Source organism: Hippocampus bargibanti, linkage group LG18 (assembly GCF_051943395.1).
Source record: "Hippocampus bargibanti isolate YZ-2025 linkage group LG18, ASM5194339v1, whole genome shotgun sequence".
Lineage (NCBI taxonomy): Eukaryota > Metazoa > Chordata > Actinopteri > Syngnathiformes > Syngnathidae > Hippocampus > Hippocampus bargibanti.
The window spans coordinates 3,443,151-3,467,495 of record NC_142751.1 but is presented as its reverse complement, the minus strand read 5'-3'; the positions used below and the strand labels follow the sequence as shown (position 1 = coordinate 3,467,495).

General features: G+C 44.1%; 2 protein-coding genes across 2 annotated transcripts; one reads left to right on the top strand and one right to left on the bottom strand.

The window, feature by feature from the left end:
* Window positions 1-1,801: 1,801 nt before the first annotated feature.
* dmgdh (dimethylglycine dehydrogenase) lies at window positions 1,802-14,647 on the bottom strand. Its single transcript, XM_089020630.1, has 15 exons — window positions 14,365-14,647; window positions 12,360-12,528; window positions 11,371-11,469; window positions 9,338-9,502; window positions 8,938-9,142; window positions 5,941-6,189; window positions 5,501-5,869; window positions 5,267-5,420; window positions 5,033-5,198; window positions 4,843-4,973; window positions 4,542-4,759; window positions 4,319-4,476; window positions 4,186-4,245; window positions 2,556-2,690; window positions 1,802-2,388 (listed from the first exon to the last, which is right to left on the bottom strand). The coding sequence occupies exons 1-15, from the start codon at window positions 14,490-14,492 to the stop codon at window positions 2,176-2,178; spliced, it is 2,619 nt and encodes an 872-aa protein (XP_088876756.1). The 5' UTR covers window positions 14,493-14,647; the 3' UTR covers window positions 1,802-2,175.
* A 2,100-nt stretch (window positions 14,648-16,747) lies between these two features.
* Window positions 16,748-22,176, top strand: bhmt (betaine--homocysteine S-methyltransferase). The gene is made up of 8 exons (XM_089020225.1): window positions 16,748-16,865; window positions 19,890-20,022; window positions 20,161-20,273; window positions 20,347-20,538; window positions 21,130-21,277; window positions 21,339-21,521; window positions 21,643-21,871; window positions 21,941-22,176. Exons 1-8 carry the CDS (start codon window positions 16,800-16,802, stop codon window positions 22,119-22,121), a joined length of 1,245 nt encoding a protein of 414 aa, XP_088876351.1. The 5' UTR covers window positions 16,748-16,799; the 3' UTR covers window positions 22,122-22,176.
* Window positions 22,177-24,345: the final 2,169 nt, after the last annotated feature.

The window sequence follows — 24,345 nt, the reverse complement described above, 5'->3', positions numbered from 1 at the left end:
CTTTTTGACATTTGTTAAATGACCACTGAGTGTACCCACAGTTTGAGTGCTCTCCTGATATGTTTTGACTCCTTTTCTCTACCTTCGACGCTTGTTGGTATTAGTTTAGCCCTATGCAGGAGGGCTCTGATAACTCTTTTGTGTTGTAAAGGGTGGTTAGATTCGAAAAATAAGTATTGGTCAGTGTGCGTAGCCTTCCTAAAGACTTGTTTTTAGCGCTCTGTCCTCGTTTATAATTACTTTACAATCCAAAAGGCTAGTTGGTTCTCTTTAATGTCCTCACGAGTAAATTTAATGTTGATGTCTACCGAGTTGAGGTGATCTGTGAAGGATTGAATTTCTTGTTTTTTAATTATAACAAAAATATCGTCCACATATCTAAGCCAGTGTCTAGGTTTTGTCCCCGGGAATAATGTGAGGGCCTGTTTCTCCATCTCTTCCATGTACAGATTAGCCACTATGGGTGAAACTGGTGAGCCCATAGCACAACCATGAATTTGTATGTGAAATTTCTCCCTAAATTTAAAATACGTAGTATTAAGGCAGATTTCCAATAATTGGCAGATGTGATCCGGTTTAAGTTTGGTTCTTTCATGCAGAGAAACATCCGACAGCAGTCTCGTCCTCACCACTGAGACTGCTGCTGGGGTTGGGACAGATGTAAAGAGAGAAGTCACATCGTAAGATGCCAAAGTTTCCTCAGGTTCCAATATGAGGTCTTTGATCCTCTCTACAAACCCTGTGGTGTTCTCTACGTGATATTCTTTGTTACCAACCAACGGAGCTCAGATAGGTTTTAAATATTTGGCTACATTGTATGTAGAGGTGTCAATGCTACAAACAATGGGTCTGAGGGGGAACCCTTCTTTATGTATTTTTGGCAGGCCATAGATAAATGGCGTGGCCTCTCCCGGGTATAATCTAAAATACATCTGTCTATATGTTTTCCTTTCTCTAACTTTTGGTGACAGTCTATCATTTATTTCTTGTATCTATTGGAAGGGTCCCTTTTTAGTTGCTCATCAGACTTAGAATCGCTGATTAACCTATTTATTTTGTCTTCATAATCCAATGTGTTGAGAAGCACTGTGCATCTGCCCTTGTCTGCTGGGAAAATAGTAATATTTTTGTCTTTTTGTAGAGTAGTTAACACCTTTCTCTCTTCTAATGTTATGTTGGACAGAGGTAGTTTGGGACTACTGAGATTTGATGACAATGTTCTGATCTTACTGTGAAATCTCTTTTTCTACATTACATCACAAACAGAACTTCAAAGTCCTTTATAGGACAACAGACATCACCCTCCTGTTTCCTAACTGACGTAAAAAAAAAAAAACGCTTAATAGCATCCAAAACAACCAAAACACGCAGTATGATATTTCTAGTCAAATGCAAAACACCAATAAAAATGACTTAAAGTGTCCAAAAAGTACTTCAATTTGAAACTGGAAGTGGCCAGTGTTGTAATGTTTATAACAATAATAATACATTTCATTTATAATTGCCTTTCAAAACTCTCAAGCTAACTTTACAGTCACAGGATAAGTTTTTTTCAATGGGTTCACTCAACCCGGAAGTAACTCAAATAGAAAGATAGCTACTTAGCTCAGAGATAGCTAATAATAACAACACATTTAATTGATAACCGCCTTTCAAAACTCTCAAGGTCACTTTACAGCCACAGGATAAGTTTTTATTTATTTTGTATTTTCATATTACTTTACCCATTTCCCGAATATACGATCAATTATTATTGATTATTTTTATTGTTTAGTTGAGATCACAGAATGAAATAAAAATAGTGGAACTAAAAACAACCACCGTTGCATTGTTTTACTAATAGTCGGAATTTCTGACCAAAAGGTCTTCTAAATAATAACAGAAAACCATCATCAGCACTGTTATCCAGATTTATAGCTAATTTGACTTTATTTCACACGCTAATGGTGTACAGTACATTGATTGCATCGCATTGAAAAAATACATTGATTATAAAAACTGTACAAACATTAATTCTGTCACTAAAATGGCAATGACATTACATTATTTGTCTAAATGTACTAAAGGAAATGTAAACCGTTGGATTTGAAAATTACAATTCAGTTCAAAAATCGAGAAAGCAAACTTGTGTCCACGTCACGTGACCGCGGACCGAGGTGATGTTCTCAGAACTTCTCATGCCTTGCTCGTGGCTTTGTTGCTCAGGCGGGTTCGCGTGGGCTCTGTGAGCACCAGGGGCTCCTGGATCACAGCGGCCGGGTACTTCCTTCCCAGCAGCTCCACCTCCACTTTGTGGCCGACTGACGACAGCTCCACGGGCAGATAGGCAAAGGCCAGGCTGTGGTGGGCGCTGTAGCTGTAGGCCCCCGACGTGGTGTTGCCCACCACCTGAAGGAGGAGAAATGGGTTAGCTAGATGGCGAGTTGACGCGGATGAGGGATTGATATGGGGAAGTGGCTTGGATCTCAATTTGGGGGGTGAATTTTCCTGACTGTAAATCTTCATCTTTGGAAATGCGTCAATCACCTCAGCAGCTGAGAGCGACAGCGGCTCACCTTTCCGTCAAGCCACACCGTCTCGTTGCCCTCGGGGTCGATGTCCTGCGTCTGCACTGCAAGGTATGACAACTTCCTCTCCAGGCCCTTGGCTTTTATCTCCTGAAGCGCCGCCTTGCCGATGAAGTCGGCGGTCTGTAAAAAAAAAATAGGTGTTGTGATTCAATTAATGCCATTTGATTGCTTTAAATACAGGTAACATGCGAGTTACGACCAGCACAAGTTACGACCACCCGTACTTACGACCACGACCGTGAGACCCCCCCCCCCTTTTTTTTTTTCATTCTACGCCTGGCATCGCCACAGTGTCAGCCTGAGTCGGAGCGTGTGTGTGTCGGGCAACCTCTTCTGGCCGTTATCAGGGAGAGCAGGGTAAGTATAACATTTATAAATGAACTGTACAGTAAACAGTTTTGTATACATTACAGGTACAGTTGTACAGTAATAATCGATAATATGAAATATAAAATGAAAAAAACGACACTAAAATAATCTCACAGCAATCTACTGAGTGACTACACTCAATACAATAGTTATAATGTGCAGATACCGTCTTGGCAACATCTCCATAGTACTGTGCACTGCTTTGTATCCTACGGTGTCTGCCTGAGTCCGAGCGTGTGTGTTGGGCGACCTCTTCTGGCTGTTATCAGGCATTATTTTTGTGTGTGTGTGTGTGTGTGTGTGTATATATATATATATATATATATATACACACACACACACACACGCGCATACACATACACATACACAGTAAAGTCTCGTTATATCGATAGTCCCGGTTATATCGATACTATTTCTATGCACGCACGGAGAAAATTACATGCAAACAGGGTCGGATATATCGATAGTCCCGGTTATATCGATATTTTATATTTTTTTCGGACTCCCTTGAATATCGATATAACGAGACTTTACTGTATATATATATATATATATATATATATATATATATATATATATATATGTGTGTGTGTGTACCTAGTATTTTGCATTTTTGTACTTTTTTTTTACATGCTTAATTTTGTATTTGTACCTACAGTATATGTTGTCTTAATACTGTAATTATGCTGTATTCCTGACGTATATTCTTTAACCCACTATATAAAATCTAAATATAAAATATAAATCGAAAATATGAAATATAAAATGATAAAAACGACACTAAAAGGTAAGTACATTTACATTTACAAATCAACTGTACAGTAAACAGTTTTGTATACATTACAGGTGCAGTTCTACAGTCATAAAAATCGATAATACGAAATATAAAATGCTAAAAATGACACTAAAAGTGATCAAATGTATAAATAAACTGTAAACTGTTTGGTATATAATAGTATTCAATAGAAAACGTTTATTTAAAAACAATAGATTGACATCGTATACTATCCTGTTGTGTAAACATCACGTCAGCCATTTTGAATGGATTTCGACTTATGACCATTTGACTTACGACCGTTTTGTAGAACGGAACCTGGTCATAACTCGGATGTTACCTGTAATGTGCAATATGGTCATTTTATATTGTGAATTTATAACAATGGTGCATCTGTGATTGTTATGAAAGCCCAAGAGTTGCAAGATGGCGGAGTAGGTTGTTGTCCTAGCTACGCTTTCATGGCTTTACCTTGTTGAGTTTGATGAAGTAATCTAAGCCGGCCTCCAGGGGGTTAGTGTCACAGTTCATCTAGAAAGACGAGAGACGGAATGATATAAAACATCAAACAAAAACCATGGCTGTGAAAATGCAAGGTTGTTACCTCGGCCCCCCAGCCTCGGAAGCCCTTCTCCAGTCTCAGGGAGGCCATGGCGTAGGTGCCAAAGTTGTCGATGCCGTACTCCCTTCCCGCATCCATGATGGCCTGGTACACAGCCGCCATGTTCCTCTGGTCCACGTACAGCTCCCATCCCAGTTCACCTGAGCGTCCCGTTGAGGTCAACAACAATGCGCAAGCACACCCCCCTCCTCCGAATGCCGCCTACCCGTGTAGGAGATCCTGATGGCTCGAAGTGCGACGCCGTCCAACTGGATGGACTTGCACTGGAGAAATTTAAAGCCTTGATGGCTCATGTCCTCCTGGGTGATCTTTTGAAGGACCTGGCGGGACTTGGGCCCGGCCACCCCCAGCACGCCGAGCTCTTCCGTGACGTTGGCAATGTCCACGCGGTAGTGGCCGATGGCCGCCTCTGTCTCCATCCACCTGAAGGGCGCCATTGCATCGGGCCATACGTCACCCCAGTCCAAAAACGCACAGCATAGAGTAGTTTGAGGTCCGGTTTTCACCTGAGGTCGTGGAGCTCTGATCCGGAACCGGTGATGAGCAAAAACTCCCCCGGTGCCACCTGGGTCACCGTGACTTCAGCGTAGACTCTCCCGGCGGGCGTCAACATGTGGCTGATGTTGGTGTGGCCCACCTGAAGGCAGGACAGCGTGATGAGCGGCCCGCTTAGCGCCGTCGCGGTCCGGCTCTCACCTTGGGCAAGGTGTTGGCAAACAGGCGGTCCAGCAACTTGTGAGCGTCCTTGCCTTTCACTGTGAATTTTCCAAAAGGGCTGAGGTCTATGATGCCCACCTTCTCCATGACCAGCTTGCACTCTCTGCCGACCGGTTCGAACCAGTTGGTGCGCCTGAAGCTGGGCCTGGCCACCCGAAAACAAGAGAAATCAGTCTGCGCCCGTCGGGGGTCCCGGATCTGCTGCCGCCTTACTTGTATCCGGTGTCATCTCCCGCTTTGTAAAACCAGTGTGGCTGCTCCCAGCCGGTATGGAAGCCCATGGACGCTTTGTCCTTGACAAGGTCGTATACGCCGCTCGTCCGGCGGGTTGGCCGTCCGGCAAAGCGCTCCTCCTTGGGGTAACCGACTAGGGAGACGAGGGGTCACTTGGTCCCGCGGATGGCGCCGACCCGGATTCGGCGCAAAAAGGTTCTCGAGCGTCCTTACCCACGTTGTTGAAGCCGTAGGATTCCCGGGCTTTGGCGCACAGGAAAGGGACGTCCACCCAGTTTCCGTAGCGGTTGGGGTCGCATTCGATCAGGTCGTACGGAGGCTCGCCGTTTCGGATCCAGTCGCTGAGGAACTTGCCGATGCCGCCGGCGTGGATCACACCGTACCCGAAGCCGATGGCCGTCCAGTAGTTGGAGGCTCCTTGATGAGGTCCCACCATGGGCAGCAGGTCAGGGGTGTAGGTGATGGGGCCCGACACCATGTTGATGATGTCGGCTTTCTTCAGCACGGGGACCATCTCCATGGCCATTTCCACGTGCTCCATGATCCGGTCCAGATCCGACTCAAACAGCTCCTTGCCGAAACCTGAAGCGGGAGGGATGGAACGTCTTCCCGTAACCACCACCCGGATTAGCGTAAAACAAAGATACACAGACCTGGAGGTACGCCGTCTCGAAGCCAAGAGTCTTGCAGGACCATCTTGTCCATCTTTTCGTAGGGCCCAAAGAGAAGGCCGTCCCTTTCCTGCCGCAGATAGTAGGAGCCCTCTAGGTCTCTGATGACGGCCAGTTCCTTCTTCAGGGCCTTCACCTCCGGCACTGTCGCCGTCACCACGTACTGGTGATGCACCGGAATGGTGGGGTGCTCAAAACCAATCAACTTGCCCACCTCGCGAGCCCAAAAACCTGAAACCAGTCGCGTGGCTTAACTAACTCGTCCAAAGTGAAAACTTCTGGCAAACATGAAGAATCATGGCAACAAATTGGGAAACGTGCCAGCTCGTATTCCGCATTCGTGGCAATGATAGTCAGAGGTTCTCAGCTCCAACAAGGAGTTTTTGTTTTTTATTTCTCTATAACCTTATATGGTAAAAAAAAATAAAATCTGCTATGTTGGTAAAATGTCCCGTTGGTATCTTGAACTAAACAAGCAATTTTGATGACTCGCTAGCTTGCAATAAACGAAGCAGGTTCTGAGATTTAGTTTTTATTTTGAAGATGGATGTAAATGAATCAGAGGGAAACTATGAAGGCAATTTGAAACCCGCACTGTCCACAAATAGTCAGTGTATTTTTTTTGTGTGAAAAAAATATCTCCGGTCATGTCTGGCCATTGTGTGATGGTAATTCCAAACTAGTCCAAGTCAAGTCCAAGGTCCGTGTGTACCCGCCACCTGAACACTGGACTACAAAGTCAATAAAAGGCACTGGACTGATAAAAGCTCAGCAAAATTAAGCCCGGGAATGCCCACCAACCAGCTGGCAATTCCAGGCAAGTTGCTCAAGTTATTTTTGTCATGGACGTCCGGTCGGTGGCGGGTAACTCGGCAAATAGCTTGAAACTGATCTTATTGGGTCACATAGCAAACGACGTTTTGGAGACTCCGATGACAACTTTTCAGAATCATAATCAGAAAGCCTTTAATCGTCCCACAATGGAGAAATTTGCAAAGGGAAGGAGCTGCTGCAGAGGTAGCCGCACAGGGGGCCCATCTTGTTTTGTGTGGTTTTAGCAAAGCACATTATTTTAGTTGTTTTATTCCACGACTTTTTACATCTTTGCTTTTAAATACAGTAAACCTCTGTTTTTGAATGCCTCAGAACAGACATTTTGGGTTGTTTATGCCTCGTTTGACAACCAAAAATCGGTTGTCGGCCAAACTGAATATACTACTCGACTCCCCCCTCTTCATTATACAGTGATACCATGGCTTACGAACTTAATTGGTTCCCAGACAGAGTGTGTAAGGCGAAAAGTGTGTATCCCAAAAATTAATTTCCCATAGGAAACCATTAAAATGTGAATAATCCGTTCCCAGGTCCCCGTAAAACATAATTTTCTACTTTCTAATTTTCTAAGCCTTAAGACTACACAAAATATACCTTATTTCATGTATAACAAATGTGCTATGGTATTATAATTAAAGAAATTTACTGTAGAATAAAGTCATTTTATTTACCTTTGTGATGGTCGTTGATGGCTTGATGGAATGGAGTGGCCGGTTTCCTCATCATTAAACACTTGATGAGGAACGTAACCTTCTTCTTTCACCATCTTGAGGAATGATCCCTTGTAGGTGCTTTCTCTGTGATCATTTTATCTAGTTCCTCATCATTTGTGTTATGTTTAGCGGGGTTGATAGCTTTTTGCATCAAGTGTACAGAAGGCTTGTGCAGGTTGTTTGTGGAGCCTGATTGATGGGATGTTTTCACCTTGCAGTCTACACTCTGCCTTTGAACTATCAAAGTTGAAACTCACTGTCATCTGCCTGTCTCTTTAATGTTCAAACCACCTCCCCTCACCGCTAAATTCTTGACCAATCGCGTGGCTTTAACTGAAGACTGGGGGCGGCGAATATAGGGGAAAAAAAGTCGGCAGCCATTTTTTGGGGGAGAACGGCTTCACTCTATCTGTAAACCCCACCCACCCCTCACTGCTGCATTCTTGACCAATCACGTGGCTTTAACCAAGGCGGGGGAATAGAGGACAAAAACCGGCTGCCATTTTGTTGTTAGAAGAACGGGCTCGTTCGCGAACGACACATCACTCATTGAGGCAGCTCCGTGTGTATCCCTAAAATGTTTTGAAGATAAAATTTTCATAAATTTCATGTTCGTAAACCGAAAAGTTTGTAAGGCAAGGGGTTCGTAAACCGAGGTATCACTCACTGTACATCACTTTCTGGTGTCGCGTCTCATTGTGACAGACTCGACGCATTATCATCGTGTTGCGTTCCACGGTGAGCAGGCGTGTTTGTATTGTTCAATCACGATTAAAACACATTAATTATAATGGGATTTTGTTTGGTTTTTCAACTAAATCGGTTTTCGAACAGGTTATGGTCGAGAACTGAGGTTTGACGATATCTCTCGCCTTGCCCCGCCGGCTCTGTCTGGCTCGGTTTTATAAGGTTGCTGATCCGCGGTTTTTTTAAATTATTATTACACCGGCGATGATTTGGCCCTTACCCCTTTTGCCTTAAGCATTTATCAAAGAAGCCAACGACTAACTCCTCCTTTTCGTGGCAGCAAAATGTAATCTAATTTTAGCAGATCCTTGCGAGCGATACGGCACGCCTTTGGGAGATTTGCGTCGCTTTGCTCCAGGGACGTGACTGACTACTTTATCCCAGCCACGCTTGTAATCTAGGCTGTAATCTGTTTGGGATGATTTACTCCGATGTTAATTATTGCACAAGGTGCCCTGCTCGAACGCCTTCTGAAAAACAAGCATGCCAACAAAATCCTTCCGGAAAACCGCCGGGACCCGGTTGCCGTTAGTTTTCCCTGAACTCAGCTGGTCGTGATCCGCATGTACAAAGGTCAAGAGTTAGGTAACACGTTTTTTTTTTGGGGGGGGGATACTGGCCGAAATGCTCTCGGAAGGAAGCCTGGCCCAAAATGTGGAGACGTTGGACGTGTTTGCGTTCAAACCTGTGGCATTGACGACGCGGGTGGCCCGGATGGTTCCGTGAGGGGTCCGCACGTCCCATTTGCCGTCGGCCGTGGGCTCCAGGCCCGTAACGGGGGCCGGGTTGTAGATCTGAGCGCCGTACATGCGGGCGCCCGTGGCCAGCGCCATGGTCAAAGAGTATGGGTCGATGTGGCCGTCTCCCGGCGTGTACAGACCGGCCAAGACCTGAAAGCAGCGGACACGGACCACAAAAGGCTCAACCGAGTCGTGTTAGGATTAGGAAGGTTGCTTTCCATTTTAACTTGGCGCCATTCGGTTCGGCCCATGCGGCACAATTAGCGAAGCTCGTATTGCAAATTGACGGGATTGATCCCACACACACACACACCAGTCCACTCTGGACTGGCGTCAGGACGCTACCTTGTCCATGTTGAGCAGAGGGAAGAGCTCCTGGACCTTCTCAGGCCCGATCATGTACTGCTCCGTCACGTGCCAGTGGGTGCGGGTCATCTGGTACCTCATCTCGTCCACGCGGGCGGCCGTGGAGGCAATGCGCACGCTGCCCGGCTGGTGGAAGCCCACTGCCTGCTCACGCGTCACATGAAGAAAATCACAAGTGAGAATTTAGGCCACCGACGAGTCACAGGATTTTCCCACAAAGCTGGTGAAGGGACAATTAGTTTTCCAAACGGAGATTCATGCTGCAGAAAATTGCCATCCAAACGTTTTTAACTCATTGACTGCCAGACGATGCAAAAATGTGTGCCAGGGTTTTTGTCATTTTCACTCAAATTCCAGGACCCACAGAATATTCAGTTTTAAGACTACATTAACATTCAATACAGCGTAAGAAACCATAGACTCTCTTCTTTTATCAAAAAAAAAAGAGTTAAATATAAAAAGATAAAAAGTTATATATCTCCGGAGTTATCTGAGCTTGAAATGGGGGCGTTGTACAAACTACAATACAGTACAGTGATACCTCGGCTTATGAATGCTTTAGCTAACAAACTTTTCACCTTACGAACGTTAAATTTGTGAGAATATAATCTTGGCATACAAACTATTTTTCGGGAAACACACGTAGCGCCACAATGAGTGATGTGTCATTCGCGAACGAGCCCGTTCTCCTAACAAGGAGCTGGAAATGGCAGCCAACTTTTTTTTGGTCCTCTATTCCCTGCCTTCAGTCTTCGGTTAAAGCCGCACGTGATTGGTCAAGAACGCAGCGGTAAGGGGAGGTGGTTTGAACATTAAAGAGACAAGCAGACGACAGTGAGAGAGTTTGAACTTTGATAGTTCAAAGGCAGAGTGAAATTTGGACTTGTTTCAACTTTATTGATAGTTCAAAGGCAGAGTGTAGACTGCAAGGTTAAAATATCCCATCAATCAGGCTCCACAAATAACCCGCACAAGCCATCTGTAGAATTTGAACAGAAAAGACAAGAAAGGGAAGCAGCTATTAATGAAGTTTCTAGTGTGTCTGCCTGCATCTGTTGCAATATCACAACTTCCAAGATGTACAACCCAGTGCTCCTTGAGACACATTATGCAAAAAGCTATCAACCCAGCTAAACAGAACACAATTAATGAGGAACTAGGTAAAATTATCACAGAGAAAGTACGGTAACTTCACTCGGATATCGTCAAGAGCTGGAAGTTTGTCATCCATTGATGATTTCAAGGCGAGCCACGGATGGTTCGAGGACTTTAAGCGTCGTACCGGTATTCATTGTGTCATTCGTCATGGTGTGGCTGACAAAGCTGTCAAAGCTTACAAGGAATCATTCCTCAAGATGGTGGAAGAAGAAGGCTACGTTCCTCATCAAGTGTTTAATGCTGATGAAACCGGTCACTCCATTCCATCAAGCCATCAATGACCATCACAAAGGTAAATAAAACAACTTTATTATACAGTACAGTTTTTTTTATTACAATACCATAGCACATTTATTATACATAAAATAATGTATATTTTGTGTAGTTTTAAGGCTTATTTCATCAAAAATTACGTTTTATGGGTACCTGGGAATGGGTTATTCTCATTTTAAAGGTTTCCTATGGGAAATTAATGTTTCTAATACACATTTTTTGCCTTACACACACTTTCTGGGAAACAATTAAGTTCGTAAGCTGAGGTATCACTGTACATACATATTGGTTTCTATAGTGCTTTAACAACAGCTAACAAAGCGCTAACATGAACAAAAGGCAAATAATGCCCCCTTGTGGAAGGGAAAAACATTGCCAGAAGACTGACCAGCGCTTTATCGGCACCCAAGCATGAAAAACAAAAACCTGAACAAATTCAGGAATGGCGCGCCACGTCATATTTTCAATTCCCGAATAAATTGGAGAATGGCAGTGAAGGAGTTCAGAACAATCCGGTTGCCTTAATTCAAGTTTTGTCGCGCACCAGTTGGGACAGACGGAGGGAGACTCGGGGCGGTCACCTGTCCTGTCTCGGCTTCCAGCCGCTCGTACAGTTTAATGCTGTCGTAGTGGACTTTCTTGAGGTTGATCCCTGGATGGTAATAGGTGGTCAATCCAGCCTAGCGGGGACAAAAAGCACAGATGTCAAAGTTCAACGTCACAGCACAGCGCTGGGTGGCGAGGTTGCCCCACCCAACGGGAAATCTAAAAGCCACTTTAGCTACCAGATGCTAATTTCCAAAGCAAAAGGGCAAATGTGGACAAATGTTTACTCAACCCGGAATAACTCAAATAGATAGAAAGCTTGCTAGCTAATACATAGCCAATGGATAGTTAGCAAGATAGCTAACTAGATAGACAGACAGCTAATAGATAGCTAACTAGATAGCTCGCCAGCATATGAGCAAAAGTGATAACAAAGGCAGTTTAAGAATAAATAAATAAATAAATAAATAAATAAATAAATAAATAAATAAATAATAAATAAAACGCCAGCGTTCACTCAACCCGGAATAACTCAAATAGATAGAAAGCTAGCTAGCTAATACATAGCTAATAGATAGTTAGCCAGATCGCGAACTAGATAGCCAGCCAGCTAATAGATAGCTAGTTAGATAGCCAGTCAGCTAGCCAGTTAGCTAATAGATAGCAAATAGATAGCAAATAGAAAGCACATACAGAGCAAATAGATAGCTAGCTAGCATATAAGAAAAATTGATAACAAAGGTAGTTTAAGAAAATAAATAACTAAATAAATAAAACGCACCATCGTTTACTCAACCCAGAATAACTCAAATAGATAGAAAGCTAGCTAGCTAATACATAGCTAATAGATAGTAATCCAGAAAGCTAACTACATAGCAGGCCAGCTAATCGATAGCTAGCTAGATAGCCAGCCAGCTAGCTAATAGATAGCAAATAGAAAGCAAATGGATAGCTAGCTATCAGATGAGCAAAATTGATAACAAAGGCAGTTTAAAAAAAACACTACAAGTAACACAACATGTACCGCGTGCCAAGTGGATCCGGCGGTCAGTTCGGACTTCTCCAGCAGCACCACGTCCTTCATGCCACTTTTGGCTAGGTGGTAAGCTATGCTGGTGCCCACGCAGCCCCCTCCGATCACCACCGTCTCCGCCGTGTCCTTCCATCGCTTGACTAACGTGGACGACGAGTCGCTGACGGCAAACCGGGAAAAAGACAAATCATGACAAGCTCTTGTTTGTTTTGTTTGATAGCGGGAGCGGCTCACAGACTTCTGTCACAGACAACTTTTCTTTTTGGATTTGGATTTGCCTTTATTAGTCTCGTAGTGGAGAAATAAATATCCAGCTGGCTACCGAGCTAGCTATCCAGCTGCCTACCGAGCTAGCTATCCGGCTGGCTACCTAGCTAGCTATCTATTTGCTATCTGTTAGCTATCTAACAAGCTAGCTATCTATTAGCCAGATCGCGAACTAGATAGCCAGCCAGCTAATAGATAGCTAGTTAGATAGCCAGTCAGCTAGCCAGTTAGCTAATAGATAGCAAATAGATAGCAAATAGAAAGCACATACAGAGCAAATAGATAGCTAGCTAGCATATAAGAAAAATTGCTTGCTGGCTAACTTTCTATCTACATATTTGAGTTAATCTGGGTTGAGTGAACGCTGCAAATGTGGCTGCCGCTGCTCACTCACAGAAAAACTGATCCTGTGACTGTAAAGTGACCTTGAGAGTTTTGAAAGTCACTTATAAATGAAATAAATGATCGTTATTAGTGTGATTGCCGTGATAGATGTCCATGTTAAGCGCTTTGTTACAGCTTCAACTGTTGTTAAAGCACTATAAAAACCAATAGATGTATTGCATTGTATTTTGGACAGCTGCACTCATTTCAAGCTCACTCCAGACCCATAAAAACTAGGAATTACCTATTTTTTTTCGATGAAAGGAGAGAGTCTAAGGTTTCTTACGGCGCATTAAATTTTGATGTAGTCCTAAAAGTCAATATTCTGTGGGTCCTACAATTTGAGTGACAATGACAAAAACCCAGGCACGGCAGTGGACACATTTTTGCACATAATCTGGCAGTCAATTAGTTAATTGTGAGGTAAGTTAGAGAAACTAATACTATAGAATAAAAAGAAACTTAGCTTTTTTACACCATTACTGATTCAAATAATGAATGTTCTGATAAAGCCTATAAATAAATACAGTGATACCTCAGCTTACGAACGCTGTAGCTCACAAACGTTTTGCCTCATGAACATTAAATTCGCGAGCGTATGGTCTCGGCTAACGAACTACTTTTCGGCGGACAAACACCAAACCACACGGTCGAACAGCGCCACGAAGGCTGGCAGACTAATTTTCTTCACCCCTTTCTTTGAATGTGGACGTGGTTTGTTATCGTGTGTAGTACTTTTGCTTTTATGGGACTGAAAAAGACCCCACCACAGGCGAGTGTTAAGTCGAAGAGGACACAAAAGAAAAACTTCTGTTGATTTGGATTAATGAAAAGCAGCTAGCAGGGCACAGTGTGAGTTGAGGGTATTATCGCAGAGAAAGCACGGCAACTTCACTCGGATATCATATCAAGAGGCAACCTGGAAATTCACCATCCATTGACAACGACCATCACAAAGGTAAATTAAACGACTTGATTATATTTTACAGTTTACTTTAATTACAATCCAATAGCACATGTTTTATACATAAAATAAGCCATATTTTGTGTAGTTTTAAGGCTTCTTTAGTCAAAAATTATGTTTTATGGGGACCTGGGAACAGATTATTCTAATTTTAATTGTTTCTTATGGGAAATAAATGTTTGGAAGATTAACTTTTTGCCTTACACACACTTCCTGGGAACCAATTAAGTTCGTAAGCTGAGTTATCACTGTATTAGAAAAAAAATCGTCTTAGAATGAGAGCACAGCGTCAAATATTTTGTTCTTCTTTTAAAAAAACGCAAAGAAAGAATGAATCAACGGCGCCTCTGCTGGTCGCAGCCGGGCATGGAAATGGCTCACCTTTGCTCATCCGGTTTCTTCGCCGTGCAGGAGACCCTCCGCGAAGACTGAAGCAGGGGAAGAGGACAGAAATGCCTCATGGAGGAGCGCAAGTGCACCTTGAGCAGCTTCAACATGCTGGCAGACATGACTCTCCCTCACCCCAAAAAAAGGAAAAGAAAAAATCAAAACACCAGCGGCTGGCCAAATTGACGGCGGCGGAGTTGGAAAATGCTTCGCTGGCTCTCCCGATTGGCCTTTGGACCCGCCCCTGCGGGGTCGCCGGGCGTCTCAGGACGTCACTTTAACTAATGTCGCTCACACACACACACACACACACACACACACACACACACACACACACACACACACACACACACACACACACACACACACACACACACACACACACACGCACACGCACACGCACACGCACACACACACAAACACATTATTTTTGAAATTAATACACCTAACTGCAGAAGAAAGTGACGGAAATATTTTTTCAAGTGAATCCAAAATGTAAAATGACCTCAAATGGACGGTTAAAAATTGCGGCATAAATAGATTTAAAGGGAAAGAAGCGTCTCAACCAAGACAACCTCAATGTCCACTCAATCCAGCGTTTGTGCGATACTGCCACCACATGGACGAGGTCAAAACATCAAAAGGATTAGCACAATGTCCAGCGGTGAAAACATGCGGGCTTCTCAGCGGGAATTCAAGTCTTTGAAGCAGTCCTGGCATGCGTAGCACTGATGTGACATGAGAGTTTAGCGATAATTTCAGGAGTCTCATTTCTCCCCGTCTGGCTAGCATGCCTCAGTGAAGTTTGTTTGTTTCTCAATTTGAAAAGAAAAGCTCCTTGTGGATGAGCAACCGAGGAGTGCGACCAACGGCTAATGTGATGTAAACTAGCAAACCATCAGTTAGCATATCACGGGTCACAAAAAAACTTGAGCAAAGACTACACTAAGAGATACCGTAATTTCCGGTGTATAAGGCGCACCCCCAATGAATGAAAAACGTTTTCTAAACATAATATATCAATATTATTTCTAAATTAGTTTGAGTTTTCCAAATACAGGTAACATCCAAGTTACAACCAAGTTTCGTTCCGACAAAACGGTCGTAAGTCCATTCAAAATACACGACAGGATAGTATACGATGTCAATCTGTTGTTTTGAAGCAACGTTTTCGATTGAATACTATTATATACCAAACTGTTTACAGTTCATTTTATAAATTCGATGACTTTTAGTGTCATTTATATCATTTTATATTTCGTATTATCGATTTTTATGACTGTATAACTGTACCTGCAATGTATACAAAAGTGTTTACTTTTCAGTTCATTTATAAAATTTATACTTACATTTTAGTGTCGTTTTTATCATTTTATATTTCGTATTATCGCTTTTTGACTGTATAACTGTATCTCTAATGTATACAAAACTGTTTACTGTACAGTTCATTTATAAATCTTAGATCGTACTTACCTTTTTGTGTCATTTTTGTCATTTTATATTTCATATTATCGATTTATATTTTATAGTTAGATTTCATATAGTGGGTCAAAGAAAACAATGTAAAGAATCTAGCTGTTGTTCTGCTAACGGCCAGAAGAGGTCGCCCGACACACACGTTCGGACTCAGGCGGACGCCGAAGGAAAAAAAGCAGTGTACAGTACTATGTACAGGAGATGTTGGCGAGACGGTATCTGCACTGTATAACTATTGTATTGACCCCTGTAGTCACGCAGTAGATTGCAGTGTGAGTGTGTGACGTGCTGGCTGGCCAAAATTGTAGTACGCATTGCTTGCACGTTGCGGTGCCAGGCGTAGAATAAAAAAGGGGTCTGGCGGTCGTGGTTGTAAGTATGGGTGGTCATAACTCGCACCGGTCGTAACTCGAATGTTACCTGTATAAGGCACACCACATTATAAGGCGCTACAGGAGAGGCTGCGGTTGCGCAATACTTCTTCTACAAGTGGGGTAGGTGCTGACAGTCGTTGCCAGACCTATTGAGGCACAATATGACTTCACATTAAGGCGCACCAACCAGTGTATAAGGCGCAGAGTCATATTTGGAAGGAAATAAAGGCTTTTGGGTGCGCTTTCTACACCGGAAATTACACCGGAAGGTACTTCTTATGCGTCAGTAATCTGCGGAGTAACTAGGATTTAATTGAAAAACGTTGTTACTTTGGCTTCAACGGGTCACAGAGTTTTGGGTTCAAGTCTGAACATGGCCAGAGCAGGATGCGCGAGGGGATCAAGAATGTTTGGGGAGCAAAGTGTGACAGCGACAGAAAAGTTGAAACCTGACCACTTGGGTCAAGCTGCTTGTTTCTAAAAGTGATACTGAACCCCCTTCATGGTCGACCCCCACCTCGGGAGGGTATAAAAGGTCGGCGGCTGGCTGCAGAGAGCCCTTCCCCATCTCCAAGAAGAATGACGAGCCCTTCCCCATCTCCAAGGAGAATGACGACAACCATGGCACCGGCAGGGAGCAAGAAGGTACAAGCAAGCTTGTCATCATACTTTGCACCATGAGTCATTTTTGTCCAAATTGAGCGAAAATATATTTCTTACTTTCTTACTTTACTTTCATACTGCTGGTTCCTTTTAGAATCCTACAGTATTTGCTGTACGGGTACAGGTAACATCCGAGTTACGACCGGCACGAATTACGACCACCTGTACTTACGACCATGACCGTCAGACTCTTTTTTAATTTTTAATTTTAAACTCTACGCCTGGCGCAAGTAGCCGGCAACGCGTACTACAATTTTGCCCAGCCAGCATGTCACACACTCGCACAGCAATCTACTGCGTGACTACACTCAATACAGTAGTTATACCGTGCAGATACCGTCTCGGCAACATCTCCTGTAGTACTGTACACTGCTTCTTTCCTTTGACGTCTGCCTGAATCCGAGCGTGTGTCGGGCGACCTCTTATGGCCGTTAGCAGGGAGAGCAGGGTAAGTATAACATTTATAAATTAACTGTACTGTAAACAGTTTTGTCTACATTTCAGGTACAGTTACACAGTCATAAACATCGATGAGACAAAATATAAAATGATAAAAATGACAAAAAGTTATCACATTTATCAATGGACTGTAAACAGTTTGGTATATCTTAGTAATCAATAGAGAACAACCGACGTCACTTTTTTGTTTCCGAACTGACATCAGAAAAACGTTTTATAGCATCTAAAATACCCAAAACACGCAGTATGATATTTTTAGTCAAATGCAAAACACCAATAAAAATGACTTAAAGTGTCTAAAAAGTACTTCAATTTAAAACCGGAAGTCGTCAGTTTCAGGTCCCGCCCCCATGTTTGTGGTGTCACTGCAAGACGTCTTGCCTTGCTCGAGAATCAAAACAATGGCTTCAGATTCTGAGAATATGCTTTCTTGTTACTCATCCAGTTATGAATATGATTCAAATAGTTCTGAAGAAGAAAGCATACATGTTTGCAATCGATTAAAGAATTTATTCTGTGTCATTTTGAGGCATCAGGGGTGGGAAATGTGGCACCCAGAAAAGGCAGAACATGGCGACAAAGCCGCGTAAGGAATTAATCAGGCCATTTCCACAGGCTGATTAATTCCTTACATGGAGTTTTGTTGCCCTCTTTTCTTTTTGGTCCTACATGATGTTTTCAGACCAAAGTACAGCAAAATGCATTGACGTGATGGAAGGACTGCTACAATGTAATGTGTCCTGTTTTCGGTCAGGGGCGTTCCTTCAGTGACGTAGGGTGAGGACTTGTCACCAACTCAAAAACAAGACTTCCGGAATATTCAGCGCGAGTCTTAAAACGTAAAATATATATATGCGGTGGAATCTTTGTACAATACGCTCAGTAGAAGTAATTTGAAGCCATATTACAAATTATGGACACAACTTGTCCGGAGACGTCGGTTGTCCTTTAAAAACAACAGATTGACATTGTATACTGTTGATTACCATTTTGTGTTTGGGAGCCTTTTACTGAGCGAGTTGCTTGTTCTGCAGCCACAAAGGGACATATGTCTTCTTGTGCCGGTCCCAAGCCCGGATAAATACAGAGGGTTGTGTCAGGAAGGGCATCCGACGTAAAAGCTTGGCCAAAACAAACATGCGGATCAAACCTCTAAAGATGGAGAACACTGATTTGATGTGGCGACCCCTTGAAGGGAAATCCGAAAGGAAAAGAAGAAGGCTATCCTATTGTGTAAACGTCACGTCGGCCATTGTGAATGGATTTCGACTTACGACTGTTTGACTTACGACCGTTTTGTCGAAACGGAACCCGGTGGTAACTTGGATGTTACCTGTATTTCCAAGTACAGTGATACCTCGGTTTACGAATCCCTTGGCTTATGAACTTTTCGGTTTACGAACGTTACATTTATGAAAATTTTACCTTGGCATACGAACTATTTTTCGGGATACACACGGTGTTGCCACAATGAGTGATGTGCCGTTCGCGAACGAGCCCGTTCTAACAAGAAAATGGTGGCTGACTGTTTTGTCCTCTATTCCCCGCCCCCAGTCTTCGGTTAAAGTTAGTGATTGGTCAAGAACGCAGCAGTAAGGGGGTGGGGGTTACAGACAGAGGGAGAGTGAGGCCGTTCTCCCAAAAACAAAATAGCATCTTCGGGTAAAGCCACGTGATTGGTCAAGAATGCAGCAGTGAGGGTGGGGGGATTAAAAAAGATTAAAAAAGAGACAGGCAGACGACAGAGAGTGAGAAAACACACACACACGCACACGGAAGGGAGACGACAGAGCTTGAAACAAAAAAACAAAAGTGAAGAAAAAAACAAAAGTGAAATGGTGAGAAAATGGATAGAAAACAGTGAAATTTGGACTTGTTTCAACTTTGATAGTTCAAAAGCAGAGTGTAGACTGGAAGGTTAAAATATCCCATCAAACAGGCTCCTCAAATAACCTGCACATGCCATCTGTACACTTGATGCAAAAAGCTATCAACCCAGCTAAACAGAACACAATTGATGAGGAAAAAGGTAAAATTATCGCAGAGAAAGCACCTCCAAGGGATCATTCCACAAGATGGTGGAAGAAGAAGGCTACGGTCCTCATCAAGTGTTTAATGCTGTTGAAACCGGCCACTCCATTCCATCAAGCCATCAACGACCATCACAAAGGTAAATGAAACGACTTTATTCTACAGTACAATTTATTTCTTTAATTATAATACCATAGCACATTCATTACACATCAAATAAGGTATATTTTGGGTAGTTTTAAGGCTTAAAAAATAGAAAGTACCAAATTATGTTTTATGGGGACCTGGGAACGGATTATTCTCATTTCAATGGTTTCCTATGGGAAATTATTTTTGGGGATACACACTTTTCGCCTTACACACTGTCTGGGGACCAATTAAGTTCGTAAGCCAAGGTATCACTGTATTTCTCTAACTGGATGTTTCTGCAGCGACGCAAGTTGAATGTGTACTTGTGTTTTTGGCACGCAAGCTAGTAAAGGTGCTCGGGTTTAGTCACCTGCAATGTGGATGCAGGGCATCCTGGAGCGACTGGACGCTGGTGAGGTGGTCATCGGCGACGGCGGCTTTGTCTTCGCCCTGGAGAAGCGAGGCTACGTCAAGGCGGGGCCGTGGACGCCCGAGGCTGCCTCTGAGCACCCAGAAGCTGGTATCCTCCTCTTTCACCGTTTTCTTGGCGTTGGTCACAGTCGGCGACTTGTGAGCCCGGCCGGCGGAAACGCATCCTGCCGATGGAGCCGAAGCTGTCAATCAAATATTGAATGGTGTTTTCACGGCTCTTTGGCAGTGCGGCAGCTGCACCGGGAGTTCCTCAGGGCGGGATCCAACGTCATGCAGACTTTTACCTTCTACGCCAGCGACGACAAGCTGGAGAACAGGGGGCACACCCAGAGCTTCACCGTGAGTGGGAATCTCAATTTGCGGCCGCCGGCCGGTCTCATGCGCATTGCACTTAAATAATTTTTGCCGCCAGGGGCAGCAAATCAACGAAGCAGCCTGCGACCTGGCCAGGCAAGTGGCGGACGAAGGGGACGCCCTGGTGGCGGGCGGCGTGTCGCAAACGCCTTCCTACCTCAGCTGCAAGAGCCAGGACCAAGTCAAGGCCATCTTCAAGAAACAGATGGACGTTTTTGTGCGCAAGAACGTTGATTTCTTGATCGCGGAGGTAAGCAAACGCATACGTGTGCACGAATACTTGTGCAAAACGATAGAATTAACACATTGACTACCAGATCATGTGCCAAAATGTGTCCAGTCCAGTGCCAGGGTTTTTGTCATTGTCACTCGAATTCCAGGACCTACAGAATAATGAGTTTTAAGACTACATTAACATTCAATACAGCGTTAGAAACCATAGACTCTCTTCTTTCATAAAAAAAAAGACTCAATTCCAAAGTTATATGGGTCTGGAGTTATCTGAGCTTGAAATGTTGGCGGCTGTACAAAATACAATACATTGGTTTATATCGCGCTTTAACAACAACGCTAACATGGAACAAAGAGCTAACATGGAAAAAAGGGAAGTGCCCCCTTGTGAAAGGGAAAAACGTGGCCACGGGTCTGGCCAGGGCTTTATCAGCACCACGTGCAAGAAAAACCAAAACCCAAACAAATTTGGGAATGGTGCTCACAGTCACATTTTTCAATTCCCGAATACATTTGGGAATGAGTTACAAATCACGAATGCCTCCACTTCTGAAATAAAATATTGAAAAATGAACATGCATCTCTCTGATGTTTGTTTTTCTGCCTGCAGTACTTTGAGCACGTGGAGGAGGCAGAGTGGGCGGTGGAGGTCCTGAAAAGCACAGGCAAGCCGGTGGCGGCCACGCTGTGCATCGGACCAGAAGGCGACCTGAACGGGGTCGGCCCGGGAGACTGCGCCGTCCGCCTCGTGAGAGCCGGTACAGAAAGTAACACGGGAAATATCGGGCGCGGCGCATTTTAAGCCTCCCTCGATGGCAGGTGCCGACATGGTGGGCGTCAACTGCCACTTTGACCCTGCCACCTGCGTGCGCACGGTGGCCATGATGAAGGCCGGCGTGGAGAAGGCCGGCCTGAAGGCGCACTACATCAGCCAGCCGCTCGCCTACCACACGCCCGACTGCAATAAACAAGGATTCATTGACCTGCCCGAGTTCCCTTTCGGTACGTACCGCTTCACGGGTGGGGTGGGGGGGTTCCAAAATGGCAGCCGGGCTGAAAACAAGAAAAAAAGGAGCCGACTACTGTCAACATTGGCACAGTGTGGAAAATTGTCCCCCACCAGGTCTAGAGCCGAGGATCTTGACCCGCTGGGACATGCAAAAGTACGCCCGGGAAGCGTACGGCGCCGGCATCCGTTACATCGGCGGCTGCTGTGGCTTCGAGCCCTACCACGTGCGCGCCCTGGCCGAGGAACTGGCGCCCGAGAGGGGCTTCCTGCCGGCGGGCTCCGACAAGCACGGCCTGTGGGGCAGCGGCCTGGAGATGCACACCAAGCCCTGGTGCAGAGCCAGGTACCAGATCATGGCATCGCCACAAAATGGTGCCACACCGGGTACGAGTATCGCCCACCTTTTCTTCAGGGCCCGCCGAGATTACTGGGAGAAGCTGAAGCCGGCGTCGGGGCGCCCCCTGTGTCCTTCGATGTCCAGGCCCGATGGCTGGGGGATCACCAAAGGTCACGCCGACCTCATGCAGCAAAAAGAAGCCACCAGCAAGGAGCAGCTCCAGGTTCTCTTCCACAAGGCCGACAAAGACCAGTGACAACCGGTCCACGTGTGGGAATCTCATTTTTACAACATTAAATATATACAAAAACCTTCATTTTCACATAGTCTTCTATGAAGTTTATTGCGCTTCTTTGCTCCAACCTAAAATGGGAGGCGAAAGAATACAATGCTGACATCTAGTGAACTGGTGAAAAATCGCCCAACTGTGTAGCAATCTTGTACTGCAATGTCAATTGCCTGAGATGTTAGTCCTTGACTGACTGGGTATTTTTAGTACCGTATTTTCACGACCATAAGGCGCATATAAACGTCTCAGATTTTTATCAAACTGTGCGGTGCGCCCTATAGTGCGGACGTGTTAGAGACCACCATAAGGAGGACGTGTAGAGAAAACGAGGGGGGGGGGGGTTCGGGCGTGGTTTGTGTATGAACGAACAGGTATGTGCTTTATGTAGAACAACCCTGAAAATGGCAAAGAGACATGGTTATGAAGCTCAGTTTATTTAAACTGAAGGCTATCAACTACGCCGAGGAACATGGGAATGGAGCCGCCGTGACATCATACACGGACATAAGGCAAGGTGGCCGGAGTTGGAGGAAAGCTTCAAGCAATCAATCGGCGAGCTAAGAGCGAGCGGAAGGGGCGTTTCGACTGTCACCGTCCCGCTCAGAGCAGTAACGCTAGCGGAGGAAATGAAAAACATGAACTTGAAGATTTCCAAGGAGGTCCGTCTTGGTGCAGGCGTTTTATGAAACTGCGATTTTTCCATGCGGACCGGGACTACTGTAGCGACGGCCGGCGAATTATTCTGAAAAGCTGGCGAAAAGGCTGCCATGCTAACGGAGAGAAACTCCCGGTGATTGTGATTTTTTTTAAAGAAAGACTTTGCCTAAAGAGACATTTCCAGCAGGCGTCATTCAAAAGGGCTGGATGTTACGCCACAGTTTGCCAATGGATTGTGGATGCTTGGGCTAACGTGTCTGCTCGCACGGTGGTTTGAGCTTTCGGAAAAGTCGGTACCGGTAATGTGCTCCTTTTACCATGCCGACGCATATTGAGTGATGATTACAAAATGTTATTCCTTTGTAATTAATAAATAAAGCACTACCAAACTCAGTTTTGCTCCCGATCTGTTTTTTTTTTTATACGCATACTTGTATGCCTGTGTGTTGTTGTGAGGCGGACGTACGTATAGCAGTAGAGGATATGTACCGGTATATAAAACTTGCGTCCTTTCATCCGGTGCGCCCAATGTGTGGGTTAAATACAGAAATGGCACACATAAATGAGACTGCGCCTTTTCACACGGTGCGCCGTTTGGTCGTGAAAATACGGTACCTTACTTGACTGGCTACTTTTTAGAATTTCCTGCTGGGTCAAGAGTAGTTTCAAGTACATGTAACATGGTGGCTATCTTAAAAATAGCCGTGTTTGTTCAACAGTATGCCTTTGGGCCATGTCGAATTTGATGAAATGTCACAAATTCTATAGCCCTTTTATGACTGACATACTAATTTCGGATAACTATTTAATAGGGATTTGACAAAATGTTTCAATAATAATTCATCACACATTTTCAAATACTATATTAAAGTGCATTTAGATAGCTTTCAAATTATGTATAGATTATTATTGTTATTATTATTGTTCTATGACAAATAATAAGGAAATAATGGAATGTTTAATTTTCGAAATATGAGGGGATTTTCTGCCTTTAATTACACAGTTAAAACAATGAAAATCTGTGACCGAGTTCTTTATTAGAGTTTAAACGATCATAACTTTCTTAATTTTTGGCAGATCTTAACGGTAATGTACCATTGGAAAGCCTTTGAAACGATAAACAACTTTAGGGCATTTCTTGATATTTTTTAATTTAACTCGGAAGCAATTTCACCAATAGTTGTGGAAATATGTAACTCTAGTTAGGTATCTACAGTTTTTTTAGATACCTAACTAACGTTACACGTCGAGAAAATACTAGAATATCCCACCGTGTAATTGAGGTCGGAAAACAGCTCTCAGGTTTTTCGTACAAATAAACACGGCGTGTGTCGTCAATTACAATTAGCGGGAAACGGGAAAAACGAACGTCGCTTGAAATGTGGTTCGACCCTCTTGGTTTGCCGTAGAATGTTCTCAACTGTAAACGACGCCTCCTCCATCCCGCAATCAAATGGACGCGATGGCGTCATGGGTTTTCCCACGTGCAGATGTTTACGCTCCTCGTGCTGGTCCAGACGTCTAGAGACAAAAC